Source organism: Haemaphysalis longicornis, unplaced genomic scaffold, assembly GCF_048455015.1.
Source record: "Haemaphysalis longicornis isolate Haplotype H1 unplaced genomic scaffold, Haemaphysalis longicornis Haplotype H1 scaffold_9, whole genome shotgun sequence".
NCBI lineage: Eukaryota > Metazoa > Arthropoda > Arachnida > Ixodida > Ixodidae > Haemaphysalis > Haemaphysalis longicornis.
Window position 1 is genome coordinate 119,377,340 of NW_027526460.1, and position 11,440 is coordinate 119,388,779.

Sequence of the window (11,440 nt, forward strand, 5' to 3'; positions counted from 1 at the left end):
CGGAAACTAGACGCCGCTAAACCCCCCGGCGGGCGGCGTCGGCATGGCGCCCTGCAGGGAGCAGTGCTTGCCATTTACGGGCTTCTGTGAATGACAGATTGTGCGTCATTTTTAGGGTAATGATCTCTTTTTCATGTTGGAATCTCTCACAAGAGCAATAATATGCTGCGTGGAGTCCATCACAGTTGCTGCACTGGAACTGTCTTGTTTTGCAGTCGCTAGTTAGATGGTCGTACCCGGCGCACTTAGCACACGTTTGTTTCCGTCGCCACCCGTTGCTCCCATGCGCACACCATTGGCACTTAAAGCAACGGGGCGGGTGAGGTATGCACGCTCAAGTCTTGCAGAGTCTGTCAAAGCCAGCGTTGACAGACTCTGGGAAAGTGCAAAAATCAAAGGCTAATACGATGTGTTTTATTTTTACTTCGTGTCCATCACGTCTCATTGTGATGCGTCGAACAGCGGTTGTTCCTGCTCGCGCAAACCTTCAAGCAGGTTCAATTCACTTCCATTTATGAGTTTTGCTTCAGAAATGACACCTTGGCCGCTGTTGAGGGTACGATTGGGAGTTACAGTGATATCAAAGCCGGAAAACGTGATTTGCTTTAGAAGGGTGTTCGACTGGTCCTTGTTCAGTGCAATAAGCAGGTCTCCAGAGGCTAGTTTTCTCGCTTGATAGTTTTGGCTAGCACACTTTCAATAAACTTTGCTATTAGAAGACAGACCGGCTGGTAGTGGGCGTTGCCTTATCAGCTGCCTGCATTATTAGAAATTGTGGAAAGTTGTCGGAAATGGTGAAGAGAATTTTTGAAATAGGCTGGAAAATTGCTCCTGTGCGGTCCCTTTTTGAGGCCCGATCATTTGAAGAGAGGGGTTTTCACAATACCATGCGCCTTAGTATAAAGCAAGGTACGGTGGTTCTTTCTTCAATGACGTTACCCTGATAGTCAATAAGGTCCCGGAACTCTGTGCCTGGTTGACAGACAGGGAGCCTATCGGCCGGAGCTTGACCAGCGGTGCGACGGCAACAGTTTACGGCTTCTACCCTTCCCCTCTCAACACCTCGCCATGGCTGGACAGAGCTTATGTATGGGAGCTCGGTGTCCGCGGTGTCACCAACACCGTCACCATGAATACTCAAGGTGCGCTTGTGCGAGTGGGTATGTGTTGAACGCATCAAAATGTGGTCTAAAGAGCAGCTCACTGTTTTTCACGCTCCACTAAAAAGCGCAAAGCAGGCCTGGGTGGTAAGCAACGCCTGCGGCTAGTGTCGCATGCCCTCGCAACTTAAAACTTGCTCCAGCTCTGTGTGGATACATTTTTGTAACTCCAACCATGGTCGTTTGAGGCAGCCCGAAAATATAGCAAATCATGGCATAGGGATGACGCCGAGCTAGCGCCGAAGAAATTGCGTTATCCGCACCGCTGTCCGCACACCAGGCTGGTAGGTTCACTATGCGGCCGAGTGGCGATTGCTCACATCCTATACAAAAAGCAAAGGTTTGTTCACAAATAATCGCGTGATCCACAAGGTCTCTCTCCCTCAAAATTGTTATTCATCGCGACACAAGTACAACACACATAAGAGCCAGCTATTGAAAAATAACTGATTGCTAACCATCGACCCTGTGGAGTATTTATTATGAGCATACCGGCATTCTGTTTCAACCAACAGAAATCCCTGTCATTTCCAAAACATCGGGCTCGTTACAAAGCCTGTCTGTCAGCCCATTGACGGATATCAGACACAGCGGTGACACATCCCAACGCGTAGCTACTTTACGTGCGCGCCGTTGTTTCGCGCAGTACATCTCGAGACACACTGACACGGTATGCACCTTGATACCTAACTAACCCTGCAATGACCTCGCAGCTACAGTAACTCCACTGACCAGAACTCACCCGCGCTTCGCACGCTCTAATGCGGCAATTATGTTACCCCTGACAGCCGAAATAGAGGAATCCCGGAGGTTTGACAGAGAAAACACTGGGCGCCTCTCGTGCCTCTGCGACGCAGTCGCTGAGAAAACACATACCAACCCTTTCAATCTTCTCCTACAAATTATCGGCGTTTCTGTCAGCAAGCCAACCAAGATTCCCTGGCTCACGCTGCCAAAGACATTGATAGCATTTAATTGGATTGAAATATTTTTAGCACCCAGACGCACATCTCCACCCGTTGCGCGCAGAATACCCGACGTCATGGCATTCTCAGAATAACAATGAAAGGGTGAAGCATTCCAGCGGCTGCCCCTCGCATCCCTGGAACACGTGAGCCCTCTTGTCATGGAATCAAACACAGCAAACCACGCACACTACACAACAACAATAGCTGAGCTGCAGGTTGTCCTCACAGAATAACGCACGTACTTAAACTTAATACATATAAGCGGGTTTCAAACACTAAGCACCTTCGTCGCAAAGTAGGAAAAAAGCAAACGTGTCGTGGGCTTTGTCACAGCCCTACGCTATAGTAGAAATTTATTCCCGACATTTAAATTCGCTACGTCTAGCTGTTTTGGCTGGGCGTTAATGAGTGAGTCAGTCAGTCAGTCAGTCAGGTAGTCAGTCAGTCAGTCACTCATACAATAAGGGTGTCCGGCTCTTCTATTAAACTTGATATCTGTTTTTGGAATAATTACACCATAACATTTTGGTGTCTGTCTGTCTACGTGTTGTCTGTCTGTCTGTGTCTGTCGGTCTGTCTGTCTGGCTCTCAGTCTGTTCCTCGATTTAGCCACCAGGACAAATGTAAAATAAATTTCTGAACCAGACGTTAGCATAGCCAAAACCTTTCGGAACTAAATATGGAAACATGATCCATACCTGTCAACACTTTTGAGCAAAAGAAAAACATTAGGCATATTTCAGGCAAAATATCAATGAGCAACTGATTCCCGTAGTGTTTTTTAATTGAATATAAATGCGTGCTTGATACTTACCATAGCAAAAAATTATCTTTGAAAAAGATATATTTCGCCTAAAAATGCGACAAATCTCGCGCGAGCCTGTAGCCTGTGCAGTATTCCAAGTACAACAGTAAAGAACAGTACTGTTCCAACACCTTGCGCGAGGAGCGGCTGACGGGATTTGACTGTAGCAAACCTCCACTATGTGTGTCGTGGGACCAGCGAGACAAGAGGGAAGAGCTTAAGAGGTGGGCGGAGGAGAGAATAGAGGAATTGATGTGGTAGAGGTGGCAGAAAGACTGTGACTTTCGAAGACATTTGCTGTGAGGTGAGTAGATACGCTGCCGATTTTTTGCTGACTTTCCGAATTTTGGAGCGATATGTGCGTGTTTTAGGGTGTCCGTTCACAATTACGGCTTTGTTAACACGGGAGCATAAATAACTGATGACATAACAAACTGTTGGCTTCTGGAACTTTGGAAAGTCGAGTCTTTCGTGGGCTATTTAAGCCAGTAAATTTTGGTGTCTGTCTGTACGTCTCTACTGTCCGAAGCATCCGGCGATTCTCGGGTGGGCAAACTACTAATCAGAATCATGAGTATAAGACGTGCTAAGGTATTGGTTGCCCGTGATAATCAGTTCGTTTATTTTGAAGCTGTGCGCAATTAGGAATTGTTCGCTGCTGCTAATGATCTACTCCCACAGGCCATGTGGTCGTGGCAGACAGTTGCGAATGACATTTTATTTTAGTTATGCCAGAGCAAACTGTCCGGAGATTGCATGCTCAAACGATAAATAATCTGTGGGAAATGTTATCTTAGCAGATGTGATGGCTAATATCAGTCAAAGATTTATAATTAACTGCTGAAAGTACCTGGCAATACCCATGTGGGCCGTTATAGTGACGACACTAATTTGTATAACACGCGTTAAGTAATTTGTTAGTTGTCATATTTGGGTAGTTACTTGTGAACTGGTACACAATTAACAGCTACTGCCTGCTGTGAATGGCTCCAAACGGAGGCGTGTCGTGGTAATGAGAAACGTCAGGAACTCCTGTTTGAATGCAACTATCGCTAAACAAATTATACCAAGATGGTGTGCTCAAGCGAGTGAGTAAGTGAGTGAGTGAGTGAGTGAGTGAGTGAGTGAGTGAGTGAGTGAGTGAGTGAGTGAGTGAGTGAGTGAGTGAGTGAGTGAGTGAATGAGTGCGTCTCTCTGTGTCTCTGTTCGGCCAAGCTCGGCCTTATAACACCTCGAGATCACACTCTCTCGGGAACGCCCCTGTAGCGTTCGTACACGCGTAAGGGAGTGCCCAAATTCACGTACACAGCTGTCACTCAGCGCGATACGGAATATTCAATGAGGCGCCATCATCTTTGGGTCAACGGGCCGCTCGCGGACGAGCAGGCACGCGCGACCCCGCGGGGTGAGGGCGAAAGGCGGCAACAGTGCAATGTGGCGACCGGAGCACTATAACAATGGAAGCTCGCGCGGCGCGTGCTCCGACATCGGCAATTACACCTCCCCCGCGCGCCACGACGACGATTCTCGGACCCCGGCGGCACCGTCTGCCTTCTCAATGGGGATTATCCCCGCGGTGCTCCGACGGCCAGACAATCCGTCTCCCGTGCGTCCCGTGACAAATTGGCGTCGACTGCTCTGCAGTGTTGGCAGTGCTACGCCGCCGGACAGAGTGGCGAGTTCTCACGCGCGGCCTAAGCGCCTGGCCACTGACCTCGAGAATGGGTCTTACAAATCCGTCCACACCGACTGCGTCCTGAATGGGGGATCATCCGAGCGGAATCCCGTTGGCCGGACTATCCGGCGCCCATACATGCCGTGACGAATTGGCGACGGCTGCCACGTAGAGTCCACAGTGTTGAGCCACCATACAGAGTGGCGGGTTCTCACGCGCAGCCTGCGCGCCTGGCCACTGGCCTTATAAGTGGACCTTACAACTCCTCCTTTAAGAGGGTTACTGGACCTCTTGGTTCAATCAATCTGAAAAGAATTTAAAAGGACCACTTGTTTCATCTCTTCTTCAGCAATAACAGCGGAACACACAAAAAAAACACTTGTAAGGAGCTGGGTATCACCACAAATGAGCCCCCTACCATTTCTGCAGTTCAGCTGATCCGAACCATCTCTCACCTAAACTACAAACACAACCTATTCACTAGCCGTTCAACAGGGACGGAATACTCTAGCAAACCGGAAACACACAAAAAATTGCTAAAAACACTAAGTGCGAGTAAAAAGAAATTGGGTCGCGTCCCTCGGGGCGCATAAACGCGACGAACAACGAGACAACTCAACCTATAACACTGACGCGCGCTATAACTGCAACCACGCACAAAAATTCCGGCCCTCGACAACAACAACAAAACGAATAAGGATTGGCAAAGAACACGGGAAATTTTGCAGTCAACAAAAATAAAACGTTAAGAAAGTTTGCGTTGTCACTATGCGCACGCACGCAAATGTTCTCCTGGACAGCGTAGCATAATAACGTTCCTTCGAGAATGTTCAGCTGTGCTTCAGCTCACTTGCGGTGCACAGAAAGTTCAATTCGGTGCACGGATTTAGCAACCAAGGCATCTCGTTGCGTAGAAACGCCGCACGCACAGACACACACCACCGACGAAAAAGGACGGGTGAACGGGAACGTTGACGTCCATCGTGGCGGTGTTAAGGCTCGGAGGCCATTCAATACTAGCCTCCCCAAGCAACATTCTGAACGCAGGAGAGTGCATTCGCGTACCAGCCCCCTCTGCAGATGATCGAGATCGTGTAGCCTTGCAATGTCAACACAAGTCTGGACAATTTAGCCCCATGAGGCGAACACAACTTCGGGGAAGACGGAGTGGTATCGCAAAATGCGACTTCTATTTCTGTCCTATAGGCCAAGTGAGCATGCCTCCTCAATGCCCCAACGTAGGGCGATGCTGCGTGCTGGCAGCATGGAAAAATGACGTAGGCTTGAGCCGTAAAAATGATGCTTTTTGAGTTCAGGGTATTAGATACCCTAAAATCAGGTTCGTGCGCAGCACACGACAAGGCAAGCGCTGTTTTTGACGCGTCGCTAAAAAATTATTTGCACTTTTTTTTCTTGAAGAAACAAGAAGTGGGTGGTGGTAATTCATTAGGAATGCAGGGAAGAGAAAAGAACTGAAGATATTGTTGAACTCAACGGGGAGTAACCCTCATACAACCCAGTCCAGGGAAGGGAAAGGGGGTAAAAGGATAGCAACACAGAAAGAAAGGGAAGAAAGAGGTGGTTGGGGTACAGTCTATGTAGCGTTCGTCTCATGCAAGGCTCGACGGCTACAAACGATGCACAAGCCCGTTAACAACCAGGAAGTTGAGGAGGTGCTGGTAGACCTCCCAATGAAAGGCGTCCGGACCCGTTGGAAAAAGCAAGTCTTCCTGCTTGTAGCTTCGTGCACCGAGTCACTGGAGGGCGGCCCGGAATTCCTCCCTCGTGGTGTCATGCTGGTGCCATAAGCACAGTAAGTGCTCGAGCGTCTCGGGCTCTGGGCAGTCGATGCAGGTGGGGGATGCCCGGCGGACTTGGTGGCGCAGTCGGGCTCCCACGCCGCAGCAATCAAGCCACAGGCGATGCAGGAGCGACCGGGCATCTCTGCTGATGCGTCCGGGCGGGACGCCTGGTGTTCGATCAGTGCCCACTCGGGCATCCGGATGCAGGGCCTGTTGATTCTCGATCGCGGGGGAACGCGCGTGTGCGGTCACTTGGAAGAAGAGAAGAAAGAAGCGAGGAGTTTGTGCGTGCGCTCGTGTTTAATCGGAAGAAATAAAAGTTCAAGGCGTTCCGAACGGTAGCGCGGCGTCGGGTCTTCTAGAATTAATATTTCTGGTGCCGTGAAATCCGAGAGAAGACCGGCATCGTATCCTTACCGATGGAAAAGCTCCGCCGTCAGCGAGGAGCTCTCCGTGGTGCCGTAACGAGGCTGCTCAAGGCAGCCACCGAACTCTACGAAAGCCCATCGCCGTCTCCGCATGACCTACAAGAGGCCATAGACCAGCTTGCAAGTAAAGAACGCTCACTCAAAAAACTTGATGACAAGATCAGGGAAGCACTCGAAGACGATGAGTTCGACCACGATATTGCGGGGGTGATAGAAAACCAAGACAACATATGCCATGCGATCAGTCGGCTGCGCTCGGCATTGATTGAGCTGCGGGCGTCCGGCAGGAGAGCTTCCGGCGGAGGAACTGCAGGAGAACTGCAACCCGTTCAACAACACAGCATGGTGCTCGAAGGCGTTCGCCCTGCAGCCCATCCGAACCTGACGTCGCACGTCGGCTCTCATTCATTGACATCGCGGGTTGTCCTGCTGACGCTGCAAGTCCCCAACTTTTCTGGAGAGCCACGCGAATGGCAGGGCTTTTGGGACCACTTGGAAGCGACCATTAATAACCAACCCGACCTACCCGACATAGAGAAATTCAATCATTTAATGTCTTACCTTACCGGAGACGCAAAACGCGCCGTTGAATGGATTCGCTTAAACGACGCCAATTACCGTCAGGCTGTGAAGATCCTCACCGACCGGTTTGGACGCACAGAACTTCTCGTGGACGACCACGTAGATAGCCTACTCGCCATCGCACCGAGTGAATCGTCGACACAAGTGGCACGCTTCCAAGACCTGTACGAGCAGGTGCAATTCAGGACTGGCTGTCTCGAGAGCCTTGGCGTTCCAGCTTCCGAATACGCGGTGATCCTGAACCGAGTCCTCATGCGCTCGTTACATGAAGGCCTGGCGATTCTGTACCGTCAACGCATGAAGGAGACCGCCAACGGCAACGTTAGGCCAGCGTCTCGAGAAGAGCAAGTCAAGGCCATCATGGCGGTCTTGAAGGTTCAAGTGGAGAGCAGGGAGGAAAGTAGAGCTTTTCGATCGAACTCTGACGCGAAGATGTCTTCAATCCCGCAGCAGCCGAGAACCTCCTCTCCTCACCTGACGTCCACCTTGGCCTTGTCAGCAGGCTCTGCATCGGCTTCAACAAATTTGTCGGCTGGAGGAAAGCTGACGTGCTACATGTGCGGTAGTCAGGGCCACAAGGCAAGGGACTGCCGGGCCGTCTTAACAGTGGCGGAAAAGCGGCAGCGCCTTTCAAGAAACCGCTGCTGTTTTAGATGTGGGAGGCAAGGGCACGTGGCGCGCAACTGCCGCACCAGCGCGAACCTCAAGTGTGAGACTTGTTCGAGACGGCACGTAACCATCCTTTGCGACCTTTGGGAGCGATTGGGGACCACCTACCAGACTGCTTCTCGCCGTGATGGAGACGCCGATCGTGAACAACTTCCAGAACGCGATTGCAACGTGACGATCGCCCCTGCCAGCAGCATTCGCTCTTCGTCGGTGCTGCTCCAAACTGCCCCAGTGTGGGCATATGGAGAGTGCGGTCGGCCGGTGTTGGTCCGGCTACTCCTCCATACTGGGAGCCAACGAACCTTCGTGAGCAGTGACCTGTGTCGTCGGCTGACCCTGCCTGCTTCTGGAGTGGAGGAATTGGCCGTGTTTACTTTTGGCAGTTCGAACCGTACGCGGTCGTACCAGAGCCGGCAGGTGGCGATCACCTTACCAAGCCGCTCTAAATCGAGTCCAGTTACCCTCGATGCTCTTGAAGTGCCAGAGGTCGGCACGGTAAAGGGTCCACCCGTGGAAACCGAAGTGGTAAAGCTGCTTCGCGACCGCAAGTTACTCGTTGCCGACGAACCTGAAAAGGGGCAGACGCAAACACCGACTATAAGCGTACTGGTGGACTCCGCCAACTACTGGAGACTCGTGAGAGGACGCATCGAGCGCATCAACGACTGCCTTTGCGCCGTTGAGACAGTGTTTGGCTGGGTTCTCCAGGGTCCTTACTCAAGTACCCACAATCCCCTGGTGAGGAGTAGCAGCACAAATGCTCTGTTTTGGGTTGAGTTGACGGACCGGACGAAAGTTGCGAAATTATTGATCCCTCAGAAATGTGGAGGTTGGACGGCAGAGGGATACCTGACCCGCCTGAGAAGACTGAAGCCGAAAACTGCGCTGCATTAGGGAAGTTTCGGAGTGGAATCCACAATGAAGACGGTCAGCGTGTAGTGCCGCTTATGATCGAAATGCCAGGCCGTATATCCAGCACTAACGGGGCTGTAGTGGAGAGCAGACTTGGACAGCAGCTACAACGCTGTGAACATCACCCGAATCTTCTGGGATAGTACGACAGAGCCATCGGCGAGTACTTCAAGGAAGGTCATGCGGAGCGAGTGCTGCAACCCACGGTCCACGGGGACACAGTTTATCCACTCACTAATCATACAGTCGTCAAACGGGAGGCAGTAACACCAAAGGTTCGCGTAGTCTTTCACGACTCTTCGCACGAGAAGGACCAGCCATCCCTCAGCGACGTACTGGAGAAAGGAGTTAAGATTGAGCTCGAACTGCTCCAGCAGACGACCTTGTCATCGGCGCGCGTTCAGAAAAAAGGCGCTGGAGCTGTACGAGGCAGACAGCACCGTTCTGGATCCAGCATGGAGCTTCGGAAGTGGTGCTGAAACTCCAACACACTCAATGCCCGTTTCACAGCGGACTTACTTTCTCTTGAGAATGTTGGAGAAAGCGGGCCAACTTCGAAAATACTTGGGTTGGACTTGGATTACATGACGGACGACGTAATACTGACAACTTAACCATGCCGTATTACATTTTGAAGCATTCCGGGAAGAGATGGCATCCAGCGTTACCACGATATTCTCCTACCTAATGGACAGCGAATTCGACGCGCCATTCAGCGGCTCTGCCTTTTGGAGTCAACCGTGGCCGCGGGAGGATGTTGATTCTCGATCGCGGGGGAACGCGCGTGCGCGGTCACTTGGAAGAAGAGAAGAAAGAAGCGAGGAGTTTGTGCGGGCGCTCGTGTTAATTCTGAAGAAATAAAAGTTCAAGGCGTTCCGAACGGTAGCGCGGCGTCGGGTCTTCTCGAGTTAATAGGGCCTCCACTACACGGGCCAGGATAGTCCTTTCAGCGTCAAAGGGAACCACGACCCGGGAGGCTGGAACCCCTGCCTGGTGAGCAGCACCCTGGCCAGGGCATCTGCTAACTCGTTGCCCATGATGTCCACGTGCGATGTCAGCCAGTGAAGTCACAGTGGACACCCCTCAGCCTCCACTGCATGAAGCGTGGACACCAGCGACTGCTCTACTTAGCCGCTGGAGCTGCCTGGCTGGTAAGCAGCTCGTAGACGGAGGACGGCAGACCGAGAGTCAATCAAGGTGATGGCCCTCGGACCTGGGTCCCCTGCTGTAGAAGATGGTCCGCGGCCAAGTGGAGTCCAGCCAGCTCTGCGTGGGTGGATGAGACCGGGAAGGGCAGGCTGCAAACCCGGCTGGTGCCAAGTTCCAAGGCCGTACAAGCGGCTCCGGCTCTGCCCGTCGACTGTTGCATGGAGCCATCCGTGTACACCTGCAGAATACCGGCAGCGTCGTCCCGCAGCAAGGCGGTCACCTCCTGGTAGATGGCCTGGGGTGGAGTGGGCATTTTGATACGCACCCCCGGCAATGTGGTGGCGATGCGAATGTGGTGGGGCTGGCCCCAGGCGGGGCCGCTGCGGCAAGACGATATGGCCGTCGTAGGTACTGAACAGCATGCCCATCCGAGAGTTTGGCCGGTAGCGGTTGCGCTGGAGGAGGGCCGCGCCGTCCAATGGGCCCTGCCGGTGGTGGATGTGGTGGAGCCCCACCTGCAGGGCCCGCATCTGGATAGGCCAGGAGCCTGAATCTGTGTACGTCGCCGCCACCGGAGATGTGCTCGGGAGGCCCAGGCAAAGGCGGAGAGCCCGGCGCTGATCCACCTGCAGCTCCTCCCACCGGTGCGGCTTGAGTTGCACCAGAGACAGAGCATAGAGGAGAGTGGACGATGCCATGCCGTGGAACACCCGCCGGGCCACGGTGTGTGTGCTGCCCTGCCACGCGCCAGCTACCTCCGGTCAGCCTGGAGGACCTCCATTGTGCGTTACCAGAGCACCTTCACCGAAGGTAGACTGGACAACTGGCAGTCGACCAGGAGACCCCGATACAGGTGCACATCGGAGGGGTCTGGCTGTTCAAGGTGAGCGGTGGTTTCGCCTTACGTGCCCTGTAGCCCCTCCGGTGGAAGACCAAGGCCTGCGTTTTCGACTCGGACACCTGCAGGCCATGGTTTGTCAGAAGGTGGTGACCACCCATAGCACACCCTGGAGGCACGTCTTCACCTTGCAGAGTTGCCTCGTTGGTCTATGTGCCCCGATGGTGATGTCGTCAGCATAGACTGCCATCCCCACTCGAAACACAAGCCCAGTCGGGATGCAGTCCGGGAGTGGAGCCAGGACGAGTTTGAAGAGGAATAGTCTGAGCACACTCCTCTGAGGAACCCCAGAGCTTACGTCTCGTGGGCTGCTGGTTGCTCGGCCCACCTTGACTCGAAGTGTCCGGTTGGCCAGGAATGCCCGCACGTAACTCCGGAGGAGCGCTACAACG

The 11,440-nt window shown here is 52.7% G+C and overlaps 1 protein-coding gene across 1 annotated transcript; it reads left to right on the plus strand.

The window, feature by feature from the left end:
* Nucleotides 1–1,129: 1,129 nt before the first annotated feature.
* On the plus strand, nucleotides 1,130–10,066 carry LOC144153391 (uncharacterized). The gene is made up of 4 exons (XM_077685042.1): nucleotides 1,130–1,142; nucleotides 6,463–6,690; nucleotides 7,500–8,827; nucleotides 9,938–10,066. The coding sequence occupies exons 1-4, from the start codon at nucleotides 1,130–1,132 to the stop codon at nucleotides 10,064–10,066; spliced, it is 1,698 nt and encodes a 565-aa protein (XP_077541168.1).
* Nucleotides 10,067–11,440: the final 1,374 nt, after the last annotated feature.